At 39.3% G+C, this 23,418-nt stretch overlaps 1 protein-coding gene across 2 annotated transcripts in view; it reads right to left on the reverse strand.

Moving 5' to 3' along the window:
* The window catches only part of ATG2B (autophagy related 2B), a 103,214-nt gene that overhangs the window by 23,957 nt on the left and 55,839 nt on the right, over nucleotides 1-23,418 (reverse strand). For both annotated transcript variants that reach the window (XM_063439825.1, XM_063439824.1), the window contains exons 26-34: nucleotides 18,631-18,701; nucleotides 18,148-18,215; nucleotides 15,372-15,542; nucleotides 14,502-14,643; nucleotides 13,501-13,703; nucleotides 11,678-11,907; nucleotides 10,567-10,675; nucleotides 8,228-8,422; nucleotides 3,970-4,071 (exon numbers count right to left, since the gene is read on the reverse strand). In XM_063439825.1, coding sequence (XP_063295895.1) covers nucleotides 3,970-4,071; nucleotides 8,228-8,422; nucleotides 10,567-10,675; nucleotides 11,678-11,907; nucleotides 13,501-13,703; nucleotides 14,502-14,643; nucleotides 15,372-15,542; nucleotides 18,148-18,215; nucleotides 18,631-18,701 — 1,291 coding nt within the window. The remainder of the gene's footprint in view (nucleotides 1-3,969; nucleotides 4,072-8,227; nucleotides 8,423-10,566; nucleotides 10,676-11,677; nucleotides 11,908-13,500; nucleotides 13,704-14,501; nucleotides 14,644-15,371; nucleotides 15,543-18,147; nucleotides 18,216-18,630; nucleotides 18,702-23,418) is intronic.

Here is a 23,418-nt window from a genome sequence, read left to right on the forward strand (position 1 = left end):
TAGGAACTTTCTGGCAATTGCCCTTATCCAAGATGGCTGCCACAACTTGTATTCCCACAATGCAAGTCATCTGTATTAGGCCCAAACTGCACACATGTGGGCCTATTCCGAGTGTGTTTGCTGTTTAGAGACCAGGGAGAGGACTCTGTCTGAAGCCTACATGGCCCCTAAACACCCAGGGAACCAGGAATAAATCACTGGGACCGAGGGGAAGCAAAATAGATAACAAAAGTGCCTGCAAGGAAGTTTAAAAGGCCACCAGGTGCAAAAAGTCAAAGTTTAAAGGCACCACAGTCTAAAGGCCTCAAGGTATAAAAGGTAACAGTTTCCAAAATGTATCACAGTTTCCAAAATGTATCACAGTTTTTAAAATAAATCAGTCTTCAAATGCACTGTAGTTTTCCAAATGTACTGCAGTTTCCAATGACTTGCGGTTCTACATGCAACAGTATTAAATGCAAATTTAAATTAAGTTTTAATTGCCACACAGCTTAAATGCTTCCTAGCCAAAGCACAACCGCATAATGTACCACAATCTTAAAAATAAGGTACAGCTGTATAAAGCACTAGTTTAAAGATATCAAAGCTTAAATGCATCACAGCATAAAAGCACAACTGCATAATGTACTACAGTAAAAACAGGCAAATAAAGTAATGAAGATAAAAAAAACATACATGTCCGTAAGTAAAGGGAGCAAATTGCTCACGTCCTAAGGGCTGTAGGACAGGAAAAAAACTGAGGAACTTAGGGATGGAGCCTCCTTTTAAAACCTTGGTGGTTTTCCTGTCCTATCGGCTGTAGGGGAGGAGCTAACCCATGTGTATATGCTGCCATGATTAGCCAGGAAAATAAAACATACAATCTATACAGTAAAACATATTTAAAGTATATATTACACAATATAATAATTTTCTATATTAAAAAGTATAACTATTAAATACTAGTTCCTCCCCCCCATCCTGGGTTATTCAAATTAGAGCTTCCACCTGCCGCCTATGGTTGGGAGACAATTGGTCAGCACCCACCCGTCACCACAGGTCGAGACACAAAATCACCTTCCACCTGTTTGTTATTTAATTAGTTGCCCTTGAAGGATGTGATAGCATCTGTCCAGCCCCATTCTGTAATCTAACCACCCACCCAACCTGAGTCAAGTCCCCACTGTATGTTATTAACAACTGGGCTACAATAGCTTCCCAGTAAATACTTTTTAGCAGACATGCCCCCTCTTGTGGTCATTTTGGCAAAATAGTAAAAAATAATAATCATTTATCAACATCTTTCAAGGAGTTAGGATTTTAAAATATATTTATTAAGGATTATGATAAATGGAACTGAATCGCCAAATCTGATATTTTAAATTACAAGTATATGAATCGGTTTTTAATATATTTCTAAATTCAATATTATTCAAACTGATTTTTATCAACACCTGCCTTTAGCAGTGGTAATCGTTTTGAACCAGTAAAAGGTTAGAATGCAATCCAAGTCAGTGTTAGTTGCCTCATGTTACTGTAAAAGTCCTATGTAAAAGTGCGGCTTGTGTGATGGCTTTTATAGTAGACCCATACGAACTGACAATCAACCTAATATTACTCATGTCTGCTTCTGTATTTGTAATTGTAATGTAGTCAAATGTAAAGAGTAGAAATTGCAATTTCTTTCTCCTTTACCCCAGAACAACACTATTTCAGCGTTTATTGGGTTGAACAATGAAGCGGAGGCAGGGCCGTCTTTAACGCGGGGCAAGGGGGCAGCTGCCCCTGGCCCAGTTACTCCTGGTGACCCAAGGCAGCTGCCCCGTGGGCCCCGCTGCTCTAAAAAAAAAAAAAAAAAAAAAAAAAAGTTCCCCGGTAGATTTAGCCGGGTCCCATCGGGTGACCCATGCACTTAGGGCTACCCGGTGGGCTTGTACCAGCAGGGGCCCGTTCAGGCGCTGTGGCCCTTTAACAGCGTGACCGGGTCCCTTGCTTTTCGGCAGCCAGCTGGGAAGAAGTGACAGCCGCGAGTCACTTCCTACCATAAAGAGAGCTGCTGCGTGGGAAGGTGCAGAAGGAGCTGCACGGGAGGGAGGAGGAGGCAGTGAGGATGGGGGCTTCTCACTCGCATCAGTCTCAGGCAGCACACTGGACCCCAGGGAATCCACCCTCCAGCAAAAGGTAGGAAACTGGAGGGTGGGTTAAAAATTTAAATTTTACATGTATGTCAGTATGTCTGTCCGTGTATCTGTGTGTGTGTGTGTGTGTGTGTGTCAGTAAGTCTGCGTGTGTGTGTGTGTATGTCAGTATGTCTGACAGTATATGTATCTGTGTGTGTCAGTAGGTCTGTGTGTGTGTGTGTCAGTATGTCTGTCAGTGTATGTGCCCGTGTGTGTGTCAGTATGCCTATCAGTACGTAACCATCTGTCTATCTGTGTCTGTGTGTGTCAGTATGTCTATTAGTGTGTCTGTGTGTGTGTCAGTATGTCTGTCAGTGTATGTACCTGTGTGTGTGTCAGTATGTCTATCAGTGTATATGTTTGTGTGTGTCAGTATGTTTGCCAGTGTATGTGCCTGTGTATCAGTATGTCTATCAGTGTGTCTGTGTGTGTGTATATGTACCTGTTGTGTGTGTTTCAGGCACATACACTGATATACATACTGACACAAACACGCAGGCACATATACAGACACACACACACACACATTGATAGACATACTGACACACACAGGCACATACAATGACAAACATACTGACACACAGATACATACACTGACAGACATACTGACACACACACTAATAGACATACTGACACACACACAGACACACACACACACACACACTGATAGACATACTGTGTGTGTTAGTATGTCTGTATACGTGCCCGTGTGTGTGTGTCAGTATGTCTGTCAGTGTATGTATCTGTGTGTCAGTATGTTTGTCATTGTATGTGCCTGTGTCACAGTATGTCAGAGGGTGTCTCAGTATGTCTGTCATTGTATGTATTTGTGTGTCAGTATGTCTCAGTGTATCTGTCTGTGTATCTGTATGCGTCTGTGTGTGTATCTGTATGTAGTCGGTGTGTGTATCTGCATGTGTGTCAGCATGTGTACCTGTGTCCCTGAGCATCTGAGCACCAACATTAAATACAAATACACCCCTACATCCAAACGTCAACATTACATACAAATACACCTCTGTGTTAAACACCAACATTATATATAAACACACACCCCTACATTCAAAAAACAGCACTACACATAAATGCACACTTGCATTCAAACTCTAACACCCCACACAAATACATTCACACAAACATACTCCATACAAAAACATCCTTACATTCAAACACACAAACACAGTGCTAAAAACAACCCTGCAAGCATGGGATATTGGTAGAGCCCCAGCTGTCAAAGCATTGTTGGAGTTGTACAACAGATAGGGTTCTACCTTCTTTCCAACCTTGGGGGACCAATGAAATTCTTGCACCAGGGTCTTTCTACTTTAGTTCCGCCACAGTTTTGGAATTGAAGGCGTGATTGCATTCCACGGAGTGGGACCAGGGGGCCCAAGCAAATGCTTGCCCAGGGCCCAATCAATATTAAAGACGGCCCTGAGTAGAGGAAAGTGAAAAAAACCTTTTATCTGATGTACTTCCATGTTGCAGCCATGATGCGTCGAGCATGGACATGTACGTTTGGACATCGAATGATGAAGTTCCGTACACAAGCTCTGAATTTTCTCCAGCAATGCAGTGTTCACACATGCGTTGTGAATACAGTACTGCAAGAGTTAATTTGCATACTTTGTCTGACCAAGGCTGGTAAAAAATGTCAGTAAAATAAAAACATTTTAAGACAGTATTTAGCCATTTCATTATGTTAAAATCAGCCAAGTAACAGTTTTTCTTTAAATTCCTTATTCAGTTAGTGTTTCCATTATTTTATCAGAATTCTGTGTATGCACACAAATGCATGATTTTTACAAACCTGGTCAATATTGAGGCGCAGTGGCATCAGCGTTACTCTCAGACAACATTCTTGTGGCGAATGTGAAGATTCTGGACGCACATGTAAGGCTTTGATAGTTAGCTAGAAAATATAAATAACCTTATTAAACACTGGTTATAACAAAAGAAGGAAAAATAATCCCACACACATACACATTATGAAGGCACTTATATTTTCAGTATTGTTAATTTTGCAAAATGTAAGGCAAAATAGCCAGTATAGAATTTTCTTTTTAACTTGGCTATAAAATCATATCTTGGCTATTTTATCCTGGGTTTTGCAAATAGTCATTGAAAAGTTAAGTATAAAAGATAACATGACATTTTACATATACGCAGTTCAATCTATTTTGATATTCCTAGTTTTATAACCTCCTCAGACTGGAAAAAGCAGTATAAAGACTACAAACACTGCATCTGTGGACAACCCTAATTGATACAGCAGCCATTTTTGGGTGAGGTGATTAGGATAGCAGGTGTCTCATCCATTTCCAATGGTCATCATGGAGGTGAGAATTGTTTTAACCCCTTAAGGACCAGACTTCTGGAATAAAAGGGAATCATGACATGTCCCACATGTCATGTGTCCTTAAGGGGTTAAGTATCTGTATTCATTATATATGACTGCCATCAGAACTGGCGCCCTCTTTATAGTGCTTTCAAATTTGTTATCCGGAACATTTTTTTTTTACATTACGATAAGCCTTTAATGGCGGGAATTCCACAATTTAAACTGCTAAATGGCTAATAAGGAACAGAAAAACTGTTAATGACACCTATCAGCTGACATTAAATTGAGGCCTTACTCAACAGGTATTTCTTGGGTCTTTGCCCAAATTATTTTTCTGTACTTGTGAAAATTCCTCTAGCTTCTACAGTCAGCAGTCATGTCATTTCTGATGACTTAAAGGTAGGCAGACAATGTAATAGAGCAGCAGGAAATGCTAGCAGAATGCTTGGTTGTATAGGGAGAGGTATTAGCAGTAGAAAGAGGGAAGTGCTCATGCCATTGTACAGAACACTGGTGAGACCTCACTTGGAGTATTGTACGCAGTACTGGAGACCATATCTTCAGAAGGATATTGATACCTTAGAGAGAGTTCAAAGAAGGGCTACTAAACTGGTTCATGGATTGCAGGATAAAACTTACCAGGAAAGGTTAAAGGATCTTAACATGTATAGCTTGGAGGAAAGACGAGACAGGGGGATAAGATAGAAACATTTAAATACATAAAGGGAATAAACATAGTAAAGGAGGAGACTATATTCAAAAGAATAGAAAATACCACAACAAGAGGACATAGTCTTAAATTAGAGGGACAAAGGTTTAAAAATAATATCAGGAAGTATTACTTTACTGAGAGGGTAGTGGATGCATGGAATAGCCTTCCAGCTGAAGTGGTAGAGGTTAACACAGCAAAGGAGTTTAAGCATGCGTGGGATAGGCATAAGGCTATCCTAACTATAAGATAATGCCAGGGACTAATGAAAGTATTTAGAAAACTGGGCAGACTAGATGGGCCGAATGGCTCTTATCTGCCGTCACATTCTATGTTTCTATGTCCTCAATAAGGATTAGTGAGCCAGTTCTGATGGCAGTCAAATATGTCCACACCATAGCATCTATGAGTTTTTTTTCAGAAACAGGGTTGTTTGCTAAAAAGAGAATCGTGAAGAATTTGAAAAGGAATTGCGGGTTTCAAGCTCACAGTAGACATAGAAAAATTGGAAGTTGTACTTTCAACGCTGTTATTTGGGCCTAAAAAATTTTTAATAGCCTTCTTAATTCTTCAAAAGTCTTGGTTTGGTGAATAAACCAATCTACCACTCAGGTACAGGCTAATATTTTACTAATCTGTCAACAGGAACTTTGTTTTTAAACACTATAGCTTTTAATGTACATTTTTAGCCACACTGTTCTGTGAACTAACATGTGGTTTGCCTCAAGTGATAACCCCAGTGTGGTATTGGCTATTCAAAACTTCTCATTCTGGTACTTTATTTGACACCAGATAATCTATTTTAAACAAATGTACACATTCTTTGCTCATCCAGCAATGTGTTTTTCCACATTTTTTTTTTTTTTTTTTTTAAGATTGCTAATCCTGAGCTCACTAGAATTTTCGATCTTTTTTAATTCTTCAAATATACGTTTTATTGAGCTTTATGCACATGTAACCAAGTATCTATTCTGTCAAATGCAAACAGTAAACACAGTGTGCAATCAATGTCCAGTAAGTTACCAGATAAAGTGGTAAAGAAAGTAGAGTACCGCAAACAAACTAAAAATGTCAATCCACTGGGGGAGGTGGAGGGGCAGACTGGGAGTAGTGGGGGAACGAAGAAGTATATGGATGAGGTTAGTGGAGCATCCAGTGAGGTTAGTAAATTAATACCACTTGCTGGTTCTAGTGAAAGTCACACTTCTGATAATGATTTCTCCTTCTTATTCATAATGTCATAATACATGGAAAAGGAACTGAAACTTGCACGATTGCAAGATATGGGTGACAAAACAAACAGATTAAAATTAAAACAGGTAATGACTTCAGAAAAGCCATTTGTGGAGTAGCAGAAGCTGTGGTTTCCACTACACAAGAAGTGTGCACTACTATTTTTAGAAAGCTTTTTGTGTGTAATGTGGCCATTTTTTTTAGGATGTCTCAAGTGCGGACACTTGGAAAAAAAGTTGAGACCTAGAGCACTTCAAGTTTTTAGCTCTAAAACTATCAGAACTTAACTTTTTTATTTTTTGGAAGAAATTAAAAAAAAAAAAAAAAATTCCTTCTTTTCAAATGCCTGTATTCTCTATTCTTTGGATTAAAGTAGCACAATTTGGAGAGACCTGTGATACCACATTGTCCTTCGGCCTAATAATGTGCGATACTCTTAAGTTCCACTTTGATATTTCTAGGTAATTCTTACGAATCGATAGCTGGAATGTCTTCTACCTGCTACCAAACATGTAGAAAACCCTACGATTTATGTGAAACTGCCTAAAAACATAAAGCTAAAAAATATAACTGGAATGAATAGGTAAAGAGATTCCTTCTATCCACTGCACCTTTTACCTTCTAAATAGGAACACTCCTCAAATGTTAACATGAGTTGTATAAATGAATGGAAAGATGGCATATTTCCTAATGTTTCAACATGTAGTAAATAATCCACTCAAATTCCAAATCCCTAAAACACATACCATATTTTTCAGTGTATAAGACTGTTTTTTTCTAAAGTCTAAAATTGGAGGTCGTCATAATTGGTGCCTAAGCCAAGATGACACCTGCCGCGTTTCAGTGTGCCACAGCCCACACACATACCTGGTCTCCCTACCGCCGATCTGCTTCTGAATGCTGTGGCAATGAGGTCCCTATATGCGTGGGAGCTGCAGCAGACGTCAACACTTACCACCAACGGAGCTCCAAAGACATGCCACACCATGAAAGAAGCAGCCGTAATAAGGTTTGCTTCACCTCAGGTAGATCATGCTTTTTGATTTATATTTATGGTGGATGAAATCGGGATCAGGGAACACTGCTGTGATGTCCCAGCATGTCCTCACAACAACTGATGTATTGTGGAGCTGTAGTCTCCCAGCATGCACTGTGGAGACATTAACTTCACAGAGAGGCATGAGATTTAGAAATGTGTTGTTCTCCTCAGAAGTCACCTCTAAAATATCAGAGTTGTTCTATTTGATGTTTAAAATATTTATTTCTTATTTTGGGCTCAAAAAAGGGGTGTCTTATACATGGAGAAATACAGTATATACAAATCTTAACTTGCAAATTTTGTTTCTGAGACCTAAAACTATTAATGGCATGTCCCAAAATGCTGCTCCACACAAAGTCCTCTCAGTGAAACTTCTAAAATTCCAATATTTTCTGAAAGTTAAGTGCAAAACGGGAACATTTTAGGTCCACTTATGAATTATTTAACATAGGGTACTTACAAGCAAAGTGCTCTAATCGGCACACAAATATCAATGAAAAATGTCTCAGTCTTGTGTCCAGCTTTGCAGTATCTACACTCAGTCTCTCTTGCTGTCCTTCCAGGAATCTTACCTCTAAAGCTGTGTCCTATCTACATGTTTCGTGAGTCATGACCCACTTCATTAAGATCCACCCTTTTTATTCCAAATACTAATGATTAGCGATTATCTCTGGATGATCACTAATTACGGTAGCCCTAAACATACTGGTGCTTTTTAAGCATTGCACATATACAAACATACTTACCATGTTTGAGTGAGCTTTTCGGGGCATTTCCTTGCTACTGTAAAGATGCAAGAATTTATTCATTTGAGAGGAAGCCAGGCGATCACGGATCTCCAGATCCTGCACTATGAACACTTGCCGTGATACTAGCTGTTCTGCCACATGAGATTCGTGAGAGGCTCCTCCTGGGGGATAAACTTCATGCTGGAACTTTACCTGTGAGTGGAGATCACAAACAATTTGAGCATTGATCATCTGTGAAAATACCATCATGTTCTTCTTCACACTGTACTAATGAGCACAATTACTCATTCAAGTATGTGCCATTTATTATAACGGTTACAAGTTAATTCTTTGTGTGACTTAAAAGTAAGGAGTGGATTTGGGGATAATGGCAAGATACAGAATCAGTAGCAGATGACACAGGCTCTGTTAACATCACTAGCATAATTATAATTATCCATAGAATGTTTTTTTCCCTAGAGTCATTATTTAAAGGACCACTCTAGTGCCAGGAAAGCATACTCGTTTTCCTGGCACTAGAGTGCCCTGAGGGTGCCCCCACCCTCAGGGACCCACTCCCGCCCGGCTCTGGAAAGGGGAAAGGGGTAAAAACTTACCTTTTTCCAGCGCTGGGCGGGGAGCTCTCCTCCTCCTCTCCGCCTCCGTTCCTCCCCGTCGGCTGAATGCGCACGCGCGGCAAGAGCTGCGCGCGCATTCAGCCGGTCACATAGGAAAGCATTCATAATGCTTTCCTATGGACGCTTGCATGCTCTCACTGTGATTTTCACAGTGAGAATCACGCAAGCGCCTCTAGCGGCTGTCAGTGAGACAGCCACTAGAGAATTAGGGGGAAGGCTTAACTAATTGATAAACATAGCAGTTTCTCTGAAACTGCTATGTTTATAAAACAATTAGTTAACCCTAGCTGGACCTGGCACCCAGACCACTTCATTAAGCTGAAGTGGTCTGGGTGCCTAGAGTGGTCCTTTAATATAGATCTGAAGGTTATAGGCTAGTATTTACATTGTTATTTGCACTTGAATGATTAAAGAGACTCATCAAGTCTGCTGATAAAGCATCTGTAAAGATATATCTCTACTGAGATTATCCTTCGTGAATTAGCCATAAATAGAGGCTGAGATAAAGTGAAAGTGTGATGAAATCGATCTACGATAATCAATAAAAAAATATAGGTCTTTAAGCTCAAATGTTGCACTAACAAACAGTGATTCCTGCAAAGTATGAATCTGGCTTACATCGCATTACAAATGCATATCAAATGCACTCTAATTTACCTTGATTTAAAAGAATAAAAAAGAGAGAGTATTATATCATACTTAAGGTACCGAAGTTACAAAAATTGAAAATTTAAAAAAATGCTCAATTTTTTTTTTCTAAATTCACTTTTAGCTGTTTTGTCACGGTCTACAGGAGCCAACATATGGGATAAAGATCCTCTGGACTGGAGACAGAAAGTTCTTATCCCACATGTTATGGCTCTTGTGGACCATGACTTCATTAAGACGAAAAACTACTTGCAAATAGTGTCAGGCAAAAAGTAAATCCAAGTGATTATTTTTTTCTGCAGCTGATAGCCGATAGCTGAAAGATCCTAGGATTTATAGGACCAATGCAGGTCTCTCAGAGTGTTATGTGAGACAGATATGCAGCAACATTAAAGTGTACCTGTCATAAAACACGTAACCATATTTTAAAAGATTGTGGGAAACTTTAATCTACCTGGTATGCAAAATTGCTAAAAAAAAAAAAAAATGTTTTGATTTTTCAATACTTCAACAGAAAGAAAGGAAAAAAAGAAACAATCCCTCCCTATTGCACAGATGGGTATTCCAGGAGCAGAATGACAGAAGAGAGTAGAATCACTCTCCTAAAGGTTATGCTCTCCATGCTCTGCAGCTGCGGTAATTTTTCCTCTGATGAGCATCTACTACACTTCACTATAGGAATATAGGACAAGAGAGAGATATGCCACTCCGTTCAGACACACACGATATGCAGTATGTCTATCATAGCTTAGTGCCAGCGCCAGCTTCTTGGGGAAGTTTTTCTAAGCAGGACTTCGAAGGCTACAAGACGCAGAATATTGAAAATGACATGGAAGTGGTAGTGAGTGTTACATTAGTATAACAAACCCAAGATAATGTAAGCAGTCATGATGAGAAGATGACTATTGAGTTAACCTCTGGTAAAGAAATGAAATGTATATATTATATATTAATTTCTCAATGAGATGCTACCCATAAAAATAAACCCATCAACACAAGCTCCGCTCCTTTTAAAATACCTGTCCAAGGAAGTAGAAAGCTCAAGAAAAAACAGCAGAAGTTACATTTTACCTTGGTAAGCTGTATTTCCATCAAAAGATCATGATTCCTTCCACGGCCCCCGCGTACTAAGGAACTTCCACGCCGTGTGGGGGTGCTAGATGGTGAACTGTGGGGACTCCTTGGGATGGAAAAAATAAACGTATGATGGCTGAATAGCAATAATTTAGAAATTCAAGTGCATTTGCATTTACAAACATTGGTAATAAAATATAATATGTCCCAACTCAGGTCAATATTCTACTCAGACTGAAACTTTACAAAATGGAATATGAACCATTGTATCACTGGCACAATGAATGTGGGGTAATTGCCATAACAGTTTTAATTACTTTTCTTTTATAATGGTTGCTCTATTGTTGGATTTTATAAGAGGTGCAAAGTTGTGGTTTGCAAGTTATACAGTATTGATGTTTGTTTGTTTATATGTATTAGGGCGGTCAGGTAATTAAATGACTGACTGGCTATAGTCTAGTAGAGTATTTAAATAACCATTAGAAGTAACATTTTTAGGGCCGGGGCCTGACTGCCATACTCAGTTGCATCGCCTGAAAGCTGCGTGAAAAACTGATATTTAAGTTTTTTGGGGGGAATTATTGTCTGCATCTACTGATTTAAAAATCGATGCTATCCTTTAACCTTGCAAGCTCAAGTGTAGTTACTCTAGCTGCAGGTCCGATCATGTTTGGAGGGTTTTGCTTGGGACAGACCTGCGGCCTACTCAATCCCTCCATCTTTAGTCTCTCCGATATTCGCAGTGTTGTTTTGTGGTGTTTAGTGATGTTTTTAAGTGAGGTTTTATATTACAGTTTTATTAATAATTTTGCTATGCCCTTCTTATGAAAATAAAATGCCATGGCCTTTGCCCAACATTTTTTTTAAAGTTAATTCATGTGTACAGAGACTCTTTTTTTACAGTTAATTCATGTGTTCCTTGTGTGGTCTCCTATTTAATATATCCAATTACAAAATATTGCCTACCATGCATATGACAGTATCACCATTTATGCCAGAAAACATTTGAAAGGAATTTGTACAGTCCTCAGTATGCCTAATATAAACAATAACGAGACGTAGAACGTGAGTGTGTGAATGGATGGACACTGTTACGGAGATTACTTACATGTAATTTTTGGCCGGTGAAGCAGGAGTAAAACCATGGCCAAAATCTTTGCCCCCGTAAAGATGCCAAACCAATGAGATCTCCTTAACCACATAACGGACGACGGGTATTGGAAAATTGACTGGGGCTTTACTGTTGTCCATCTTCTGTGTAGGGAAGCTGAAGTGGTTCTCTTTTATTAATATTATATCTTCAACCAACTTCCTCACAGATGGCTCTTCATCTTTTTTCTTAAAAGTAAACACATTATATAAAAATAGATCCAACATTAACTTAGATCCAACATGTTTGATTATGCATGGAGAGATAGTCCTTAGCAGTCATGGTATTCAGTGCATCCCATTTGAAGAGCTATAATACACTCACAAACAATACAAATCCTGATCACAAGTTCTTCCTGGATAAACTCTTCCAGAGGTAGATAAAAACACATAGAATTGTCTAATATGTACATGCCTGAGCGCCTGTTGAAGGGAAGGGGACCCAGAAGAAGTAGTTCTGGTCTCTAAGCAAGTTATTAACGACTACACAAAAATATCTTGAGATGATCAGAGACCACACTTGCTACTAGAACATGAAGGCCATATCAGTATCCTGCAACTTTGGAATGTATGGTAAGTATTTTGCACAATGGTATTCCAAGTGCAAGAGCAATACACTTGGGTAAACACATCACTAGCTGACAATATCTCCCATCAGATGTCCGCACCAGGGATCTGAATGACTATCAAAGTAACTTTCTAAAACGTCATGCAATGTCTGTGCATTATTTCTCCTTTCTAGCGTGAAACTTGAATTTGAACCCTCTTTACAGGGAGGACAGGAATATTCTAAAAAAAAAGACTCAATGTCTCTCTCTTATCACATTCCACTTTTTTGGCTTGTGAGAGGTCACTCTGGGATATTTTAGATTAAAAAAAATAATTCCGTTTTTTTATTGCTAAGCTTGTCAAACTATTAAATGTGAATCAAGCGGAAGCTGCATAAAATGGTCCACAAACCCTAATTAATGAGGATATTATTGGCAAAAAGAGAGAACAGATAATTGAGCACTGAAATAAAGAGCTAACAAATGAAGCACTGTAGTTACTCACGGAAGAGCTAAGACACCAACTTGTCTCTTTAATATAATGTAGTGTGAACTTCGCATTAAAAAAGTGTACAATATTTTGTAATACGTCTCAGGCACTACGGCAGTACTTCTTATGCAAAAGATAGCTAACAAAAATATGTGTAGAAGAGTAAGGTTGGTCAGGGATCTCCATACTCCTTGAGAGTTCTCCTATAAGAAAATATGGTAACAAGCCAGTGTGTTCCTACATGGGAAAAAAAATGTAAGTTCACTTAGGTTAATGATGCTCTTGGGTCTTGAAATTGGAGCCAGTAAGATGTGTGGACCTTCAAGTTGAACATCAGATAGGTCTGCCTGTCATCTGCTCACTGACCTTGTGGCTTGAAAGGGAGAAACTTTTTCTACGTGGTAGCAAGAAAGGAGGCACAGCTTCCCCCAACCATGCTGAAATATTACACCTGTAGCAGCAGATAATAGGTCTTAATATAAACCTTAAAATGTCAATTCTTACATCTCCCTTGAAGGGCAGACCCAGAACTATGGATCTAGAAGGGCAATGGTTTGTGGTTGTGCTCTGCCTCTCCAAGAGTGATGAGCCTAATGTCACAAAAGTTCAGAAAGATCTCTACATGTGCTCTCATCATACTGAGAAAGCAAAACCTTCCATTTACTTAGGGAAACAAACACATTGTATGTTCATACTTCTTGTTTCAAAAATATGTTCTCCCCGAGGGCCGTTTAAAATTCTCACCAAAACAGCTGCTTTAGGTGCATAAAGAATACAGAAGTCATCACTTTCTGAATGAGCATCCATTATCGCTTCACTTAGAAGATGTGGAGTTGCGGCAGAAAATGCAGGACTGGATTCTTCAGACATGGTGCTGCTTTCATCGGGAAACAGGAAGAGATCTGAGCACGGCTGCTCTAAAGATTCGGATTTAATCCCAGAAATTCCTTAATAAAGCAAATGTGACTAATTAAAATACAGACAGAAATTAAATGTACAACCACCTCAACAAACTCCTTTACATGGATTGTATTCATGAGTTTTCCCACGTAACTGCTCATTAAACTCTTGTTCTGTAGAGCATTATCTTAGGTCTGAATGCTTAATTCTTTATATATAAATAATGATTATATCACGTAACTAAAATAGAAATGGAGGACAAACAGCAAACACTACAGTGTGTGTGTGTGTGTTTGTTTGTTTGTTGTTGTTTTTTGCAGAGAGGTCAATAGGCCGTAGTCCGAAATTAATGCGGTTGGATGAAGACAATTAAACAAAGAATAAAGAGCAGGTAATGTAATGTGAGCAAGGGCAAAGGATTGGAGGTGATAAAGAATGGAGTAAGACAGATAGACAGATGCAACATCTGCAATTTTATGGGATAAATAAGTTATGGAGATCATTCTATATTTAAAATGCACCGGTCATGCCTAACACGACTTGGTAAAAATACAAATAAAAAAATATTATTTAATGGTGGTACGAGCTGAAACTATTTTATATACAATACCCAAGTAGGCATGCAGTGTGCAAGCATTCTCACTCATTTTCTCTCTTTCTTACCCTTGTTTTTAGACATTTAAAAGGCTCAGTCAATTAAGTTGGTGGTAAAGTGCCTTTAATGTGGGAATTAGGCTAAAGAAGGTATAGAAGGGTTTATAACTATGAACTAGGGGTACCATCCTACAGAACAAGCTAGTAAAATGCTAACTTTATAAAATGTACCTAAGTGACTGTTTTTTTACCATTCATTTGAAGGTTCATAGGAGAGCCAGCCTGCTGCATGTCTGTATCTTCCATAGCATCACTCATTAAGTCACTTAATATTTGCTGTTCTGCATCAGCCAGCACAGAACCTTGAGAACTGGACCCATCACGTTTATCAGTCTGCAATGGACAAAACATTCATGTAGGCTAATAATGTATGTATTTAACATTCGAACACATCATTGAATTTAGTCATTAATGGAGAAGGGTGATTTATTTCATATTTACACAACTGTAAAACTCATGAAATTAAGAATAGGATGGGTTATTTAGTAATTAAAAATGTATTATATATGTATGTATATACATTTATTTTTCATCATATGCAAGAATATCAAGGCACACTCTGGCATACTGTGTAAATCAAACCCACATTAATAAGCATGAGCGCCCTGTGCAAGAAGTTGTCTATTTCATTATAGAAAGATGGCTGTGCCAGCACCAAGAAATACTATGGAGGCAAAAGTGTTTTCATATATTTATTTCTGCTCCGATTCACTCCAGTACACACATCAATAGCACTTATTGGGGTGCCCGAAAGGGAAATCCACTATTAGAAAAGGTAAAACTCCCTTTTAAGTACAAGTTGTAGAAAAGGGGCAGTCTTGAAGAAGTACTCTAGCTTTATCAAAGCCACTATCCAATCTGGATATCATTGATAGGCTTGGCCAACCCACTTTGAGTACACTCCGTCAATCACCAACATAAAAATAGGGCTTTCCCTGGCACACAGTTTACAAGCTGTTCTCAAAATGCGTTTGTTTATGAAAATGCGTTTTGTAGTTATTTCCTCCTAATAATGCATTTATTCATATGTGCATTACCAACAGCTATAATACTTGACCCACCTTTTTACTTTTTTTGTGCACCCCAGAAGACGTTTCTGTCCTGTTCGGTGGGTTTAGATCACCATAGCTGGCAATGTATTGGATTAGGTTCATTAAGGCAGCGCACGAATCGGAACATGTGCGAATATGTATCACATCACTAGAACAATGCATCTGAAAACGTGGTTTATACTGCCAGGGAGTGAGAAAAGTTGTTAGAACCAGCCAGCAACTATATAACCAACCAGTTACAATAAACATCATATTTAAAAGAAACACGTTAGAAAGCAATTCACAACTTACTCGTCTGGCACTTCGACCCTTAAAGCGGAATTGTTACACAATATTATTGCACTAATGGATCCCTTTTTTTTTCTTCAAAATTCTCCTTTATTTGAGCTGTATGCCTATGTTGCTAAGGTACAGCCAAAGCAAACAACCGTTTCATACATAAATATGTATGTATGTATGTATGTATGCATATGGCATCCTGGAAGGAATGTAGAATGCATGTGTTTGCACACATTTACTCTGCAGAAAACCTGAGTAACCTTGAATGTGGCAGTGCTGTAATAAGTAATAAATAAACAAATTAAGTGTTTAACTCACTTCTGCTTCGCTACTAACAAGAGAAATTGCTTCAATATCATTTCTAGTATAAGAGAATGAGGATGTGTCACTTTCAGGGAAGTCACAATGTGATAAGTATCAGGCACCCCCATGGAAATTTCCCAAGATCTGAGCGCGGGTGCACACAGTTTAAAGATTCTGTTCTGAGCTTCAGTTTAGTTAACAGTAATCATAGTCCTCAGCACTTTGCAATGATTTCCAAGTGAAGTTTCTTCAAGTATCCAAAATAGTAGGAAAGTTTTGACAACATGAGGCTTGAGGCACTTTGGTATAAGGAAATGTTGATCAATAAGCTGGCAAATTCCCTGACTACAAGCCTGCCCAAAAATGCAAGGTCACAGGTTCAAATCAACTCAGCCCTCATCCTTCCGAGGTCAATAAAATGAGTACCATCAATTGAGTAAAAATAGTATTTATATAGAGCCTTTCTCCCAGTGGGCCTCAAATCGCTTTTCAGAGCACGCTCTCGGAATTAACCAAATTGGCAGCTGGATAGTAATAGATGTTATTTTTACTCAATTGATGGCCGATTTGGTTAATTCCGAGAGCGTGCTCTGAAAAGCGCTTTGAGGCCCACTGGGAGAAAGGCTCTATATAAATACTAGTTGTTATTATTATTATTATAGTTAAATAAACTCTTGGAAATGATTGTGGAGAGCTGAGGATTATTAATACGGTTACTGCCATGAAAAAAACAGTTCTGATTTAAAGATCAGTGATGCTCCTTATCATTATCATAATCTGGTCCACCAAGTAATAGTGTTACCCCTACTTGTTTATCATCAGCAGTTTTATAGAATATTGCCATCAAATAAGTACTACAACCTATATTTTTAAATTATAGATGTATCTATTTTTTGAGTCTTTACGGAGTTTACAGAACAAAAGTGTTGACAAAGAGGGTTATTAGTACTTAATGAGTTAAAACCCATTGGCTGATAATCCATAGATAAAAATTAATAATATTCCAACACACACTACAGCAGCCTCAGTAATAGTGTCTAGGTGAGTGGGGGGGTACAGTGTTACTGTAGATGTTTCCTAGTAGCTCAGAAAGCTGCAAAATGACAGTAAAGAATGGATTTGCCTTCTAGAAGTTCTGGGTTAAACATTGATAAACAGCTGAATTAGCCACTTTAGTGGTTGTGGTGTCACTATCCTAGGGTAAGAAGATAAGCCATTTGCAAATGATTTTACAACTTAAGTGGGGTTCACTGCTGGGCTAGCTCAATGCAGAGGGCTTCTGGCTTTTTGGGGGAGGAGACTGGCACCTGGCAAATCCCAGATGAGTTGCCAAACTGTCTGGAAATGGTTTGATATCTTACCTGGGCTAATGCCAAAGCCCTCCTGGTACCATAACCACTACAGTGCATTGTAGTGGTTATAATGTTTGGCCTGTTCCGTTAAAATATCGAGGAATAAACACATTGGAATTTATTCATTAAACAAAGCATTGTGGTGAGTTGAAAAACAACCTGCCAAAATTTACATATATAGAAGAATTGCAGAATAAAATATCCTACTATACTTAGATGGCAGATTTTTTTTTTCCCCACTCTGCTAAATTGCCCTAAATTTGGGAGCTTCTCAATGATATAAAAACACAGTAAAAAAAGAAACAATATATGAGCATTATGATTTACTTCACTTTAATAATAATAATAATGATGCTTGGTATTCCACGAATGTTATACCTTTAGGGCTGAGACTAAAAAGTAAGCCGATAGAAAGATGGTGTAACTAACATAAAACTATGTTATGAGTTCTTGCATGGCTTAGATCTTTGTACTAAGCTTCCATGAAATGTGGACAAAGGAAATGAAGTCTGTAGCGTTTAGTTATAGAGATGAAGATGGTTAGTTACGTATCTGAAAATGTAAGCTGCATTTACTGGTTGAATATAGCTAATTCATACAATTTAAATAACTACTGTGAAACTGTCACTGATCCTTTATATACAGGAAGGCACCTCTCTGGTCTGCTCTAATAATGAAAAAAAAAAAATACAGGAAGAAGGTTTTGTTTTTTTAGAATAAATGATTTATATCTATACTCTAGGACCCATGGAGCCTGGTAAAGGTATACTGTTATATATAAAATAAATTACTAGGCAAGGCAGATATAACCACTTTTTTTTACAAAATACACAACTAAGTTAAAATGTCACCTTTTCTCCAATTTTTACAGCTTGTATAGTCAGCTCTAAAAGTCCCATGTCCACAACTCGAACATAATCTGGAAAATAAATTATTTCAGATGAAATTGCATGAAAAAGGATCCATCTAATTTTAAGACCTGTTTTCAGGGATTGTCAAAAAGCAGTTCATCAGTTTTTTTCCAGAACTACAAATCCCATGATGCTTTGCCAGCAACGGTATTATTTATTGGCTACTACAGCCCTACCGTAATCATTATTTTTCCCTATTAGAAATGCAAGTATTAAATTATAACTCGATCAAGGAATTGAATATTGCATGAGATAAGTACAATGCTATCCTTCATAGTGATAAACTCAAATCTGGGATTACATAGTGTGAGACTAGACTTACTCTGGGTCTTACTTGACATCACTCTCAATATAACTTTTCAGACCTGAAATTATAACCAGTTCATCTTGCATCCACCACTTATATAATCTCTGCTTACTCACCTCGGCTTAGATTTACAGCTATGGCATTACACTTATCCGATAAATGCAGAGTGGCTTCATCCAAAATTATCCTGAAAGAAAATACAGCATTTCCTTTATTAGTTTATTTTAATTAATTAATTTATTTTAATTTCTTTTATTTATCCAAATTGTATCAAAATGCCATCAGAGTTTTATCGAGAAAATCCCATCTGACCCTGTCAAAGGCCTTCTCTGCGTCCAATGTCAGGGTCAGAAGGGGGATGTTCATAAGTTGTGCCGCGTTGCATGTGTCCATAACCCGCCTTCGTCCACTAGTAGCAAGTCTGCCTGGTACAAATCAAACTTGATCTTTTTGTATCAATCCTGGGATCTTCAGCCTCTTAGCAAGGACAGTGGCATAGATCTTAACATCTCAATTTAGAAGGGAGATGGGACGGTAAATTGATAATATTCCTGGGTTTTTGTCCAGTTTCAGAATGGGATCGATGTTTGCACGTAACATTTCTTTAGGAGAAGTGCGATTGATAATTATCTCATTGAGCACACTGGAGAGACGTTTGGACAATAGATCCCTAAATATTTCATAAAACCTGTTTGTATATCCATCAGGTCCTGGTGCTTTATTAATTTTTTATTTATTTATTGCTATTTTTATTTCTCCTTTTGTCATAAAGACTTTCCAACAGTTCCTTAGATACTTTTGGCATTCTTCTATTTACATAATATTCAAAATAAGGAGGTTTCTTTCTATCTGTGCTTAAATTATATAGTTGTTTGTAATAGTCATTAAATGCTGCTCTGATTTATTTTGGAGCCATGCAAAACTCCTTCTCTGTTCTAATCCTATAGATATTTTTCATTTTTCTGCTCTAATTTATTTGAGAGTAGCCTATCTGCTCTACTACTCTTATAATACCAATGTATTTTTAAATATTGGAGATTAGACATGTGCAATTTGTTTTGGTCCGAATGTGAATTCGGACGAATTTCGGCCCATTCAGACATTCGGGTACTTCCAAATGTCCGAATAGCTGAATTGCCTAAGTTCCGAATTGCCAAAGTCCCGAAGTGCCGAAGCACAGTATTGCCTAAGTACTAATATACCTACCCAGTGGAAGAATGAAGAATGTTACACTGTATACAATTTTAAATAAAAAGTATACAAACATAGCCAGGATTCAGCTGTAAACATTTGCAACACTTACAACAATCAAGTAACATACATTCATATAAAATGTAAGTTACTTAGCCTGTCAATGAAATGACAGGAATGAATAAGTAGATAACTCCTTAATTCCCACAGTATTAGGGAGCTATCTACTAAAAGGCTGAAAGACCCAAATTGGTCTTTCAGCCAAATTTACTAATACTAAGTAAAGATTACTTAATATTAGTAAATTATGGCCCTACTCACTATACCGCGAGTAGGGAGATGTCTAGTAAACAGTGAGCAGCTTGTGGCTGCTCACTGTAAAAAAAAAAAAAAAAAAAACCTATTGCCGCCCCCCCCCCTCCCCCCTGCACCCTCCCCTGAACGGCGGGTGGGGGCCCTAAAGTAAAATATGGGGGAGGGGGGACCTATTGTCCTCCCCCCTGGCCCCCACCCCTGAGCGGCGGGTGGGGGCCCTAAATAAAAATGTAACCCCCCAGGTAACATGGGGTCCCCAAAACCCTAGTAACCCCCCTCCCCCAAAAAATGAACCCCAACCTACCCCCCTCACCCTAAAAATAATGAAGGGGAATAAGTACCTGTAAAAAAAACAAAAAAACATTTGATGTCTTCTTTTTTCTAAAATCTTTTTTCAGCCCCCCAAAAAAGGCCAAATAAAAATCCATAATGACCATCGCAATAAAAAAAAAAAAACAGACCGAAAAAAAAAATCGTCCCGCCCTGATATTAGGCTCAGAGCACTCTGGTTGGTTAGCTTGATATCCAGCCAATCGGAGTGCTCTGTGACATTTTACACAGCGTGGGAAAGTTCTTTGGAATTTTCCCACGCTGTGTAATTTGACTCATAACAACACTCTGATTGGCTGGATTTCAAGCTAACCAATCAGAGTGCTCTGTGTCATTTTACACAGCGTGGGAAAATTCCAAAGAACTTTCCCACGCTGTGTAAAATGACACAGCGCACCCTGATTGGATGGATTTCAAGCCATCAGATCAGAGTATTAGGAGTCATTTTACACAGCGTGGGAAAATCCTTTGGAAATTTCCCACGCTGTGTAAAATGACACAGAGCACTCTGATTGGCTTAAAGGACCACTCTAGTGCCAGGAAAGCATACTCGTTTTCCTGGCACTAGAGTGCCCTGAGGGTGCCCCCACCCTCAGGGACCCCCTCCCGCCCGGCTCTGGAAAGGGGAAAGGGGTAAAAACTTACCTTTTTCCAGCGCTGGGCGGAGAGATCTCCTCCTGATCTCCTCCTCCGATCCTCCTCTTCTCCTCCCCGTCGGCTGAATGCGCACGCGCGGCAAGAGCTGCGCGCGCATTCAGCCGGTCACATAGGAAAGCATTCACAATGCTTTCCTATGGACGCTGGCGTGCTCTCACTGTGAAAATCACAGTGAGAAGCACGCAAGCGCCTCTAGCGGCTGTCAATGAGACAGCCACTAGAGGACATAGGGGGAAGGCTTAACCCATTCATAAACATAGCAGTTTCTCTGAAACTGCTATGTTTATGAAAAAATGGGTTAACCCTAGAAGGACCTGGCACCCAGACCACCTCATTAATCTGAAGTGGTCTGGGTGCCTAGAGTGGTCCTTTAAACTAACCAATCAGTGTTCTTATCCTAATTGCAGGGCGGGGCAAGGCTTTATAAGCCTTCCCCCACTCTGCAGAGCTCTGTCTGCGCGGAGCCCTCCATGGGTGAAGATGGATTATTATTTTTTTTGTTCCCCCCCTTATTGGTATTTAGTGCCCCCACCCACTGCTCAGGGGTGGGGGCCAGGGGGGAGGACAATAGGTCTCCCCCTTATTCTAATTTAGGGCCCCCACCCACCGCTCAGGGCTGGGGGCCGGGGGGGAGGACAATAGGTCCCCCCCTTATTGTTATTTAGGGCCCCCACCCGCCGCGAAGGGGTGGGGGCCAGAGGGGAGGACAATAAATCCCACCCCCTTTCAAGTATTTTAGGGCCCCCACCCACTGCTCAGGGATGGGGGCGGGGAGGAGGACAATAGGTACCCCCCCTTTCAAGTAATTTAGGGCTCTCACTCACAGCTCAGGGGTGGGGGCCTGGGTGGAAGACAATAGGTCGCCCCCCCCCCTTTTATTTTACTTTAGAGCCCCCACCCACCGTTCAAGGGTGGGGGTCAGGGGGGAGGACAATAGGTCGCCCCCTTTGAAGTATTTTAGGGCCCCCACCCACCACTCAGGGGTGGGGGCCGGGGGGGGAGGCAATTCGGAATGCCGAACCAAACCAAATTTTTTCCCCATGCACATTCCTATTGGAGATTCCCTTTCAAGTAATTTAGGGCCCCCACAGCTCAGGGGTGGGGGCCAGGGGAAGGACAATAGGTCTCCCCCCTTGGAAGTAATATAGGGCCCCCACCTGCCACTCAGGGGTGGGGGCAATAGGTCCCCCCTTGAGTTTAAAAGCCCCCACTCACGGCACAGGTGGGGGCTCGGGAGGGGGGCCCCGTTTTGTTTTGTTTTTTTAAACAGTCAGCAGCCACAGGCTGCTCACTGTTTAATAGACATGCCCCTACTTGCGGTATAGCGAGTAGGGGCAGAATGTACTAATACTAAGTAATTTTTACTTAGTATTAGTAGATTTGGCTAAAAGACCAATTTAGGTCTGTCAGCCTTTTGGTAGATAGCTCCCTAATACCGTGGGAATTAGGGAGTTATCTACTATGCGGCTGCAATAGAACCTTCCGAAGTCCCGAAATTCCGATGTCCCGAAGGTCTGAAGTTGCCAAAGTTTCGAATGCCGAACCAAAACAATTTTTTTTCCCCATGCACATCCCTATTGGAGATTCCTATTTCTTTTCCTCTATTAATAACTCATTTATCTTGCTACTAGTTTTATACTTTTCTCCTTATTCGGTAACATTTTATTTTCTTTAGAGAGCTTATAAAAATGTATATACAGTTCAGTGAGAGAGACTCCTCTAGCTTTTCTTTGCGATTGATAATTTGATAAGATATACTCTTATAACGCATTTATAGGCGCTCCATACTACTGGCAGGGATACATCTTTCCCTTCATTTTCTAAGAAATCCTTTTCCATCATCTCTAATATATATTATCTATTTTCTTTTCAAAAAAGAATGTTATCGTTTAGGCGCCACTCAGTCCTTTTGGCTTTTTTTTATTATGCGGTAAGAGATCCATAATTAAAGCATTGTGGTCTGACCACGTAATTTCATCAATCAGAAAAATGAGTTGACCCTATTTGCTATTATCTTGTTTCCCAGAAATAAAACAATCCTTGAATATGAAAAAAAATCTAGAAAAACATGTAAAATCTCTTTCCCTAGGGTGATATTTATGCCATATATCCAACAGGCCAGGTTTTTTTAATAATGCGCTGAAAATGATCTGATTGAGATATAGTGTTTTTGTTCTTAAGCCCCTCATTCCTGTTTTTTCTATCTAAGCTTGCATCTAATATGCGATTAAAATCTCCAGCCAAGAGCAATTTGCTTTATTGTGTCTATTTTATTTAATAGATTATTGAGAGCCTAGACATTAACCAGCTTAAACAGTCCCTTTTGAATCTCTGCTAACAAGGAGCATTGTTCCTATGCTCCTTGTTTTATTAAGAAAGACAAGCATGTCTTTTTAATATGCCACTAAGAA

This window comes from Pelobates fuscus, chromosome 13 (genome assembly GCF_036172605.1).
Source record: "Pelobates fuscus isolate aPelFus1 chromosome 13, aPelFus1.pri, whole genome shotgun sequence".
NCBI lineage: Eukaryota > Metazoa > Chordata > Amphibia > Anura > Pelobatidae > Pelobates > Pelobates fuscus.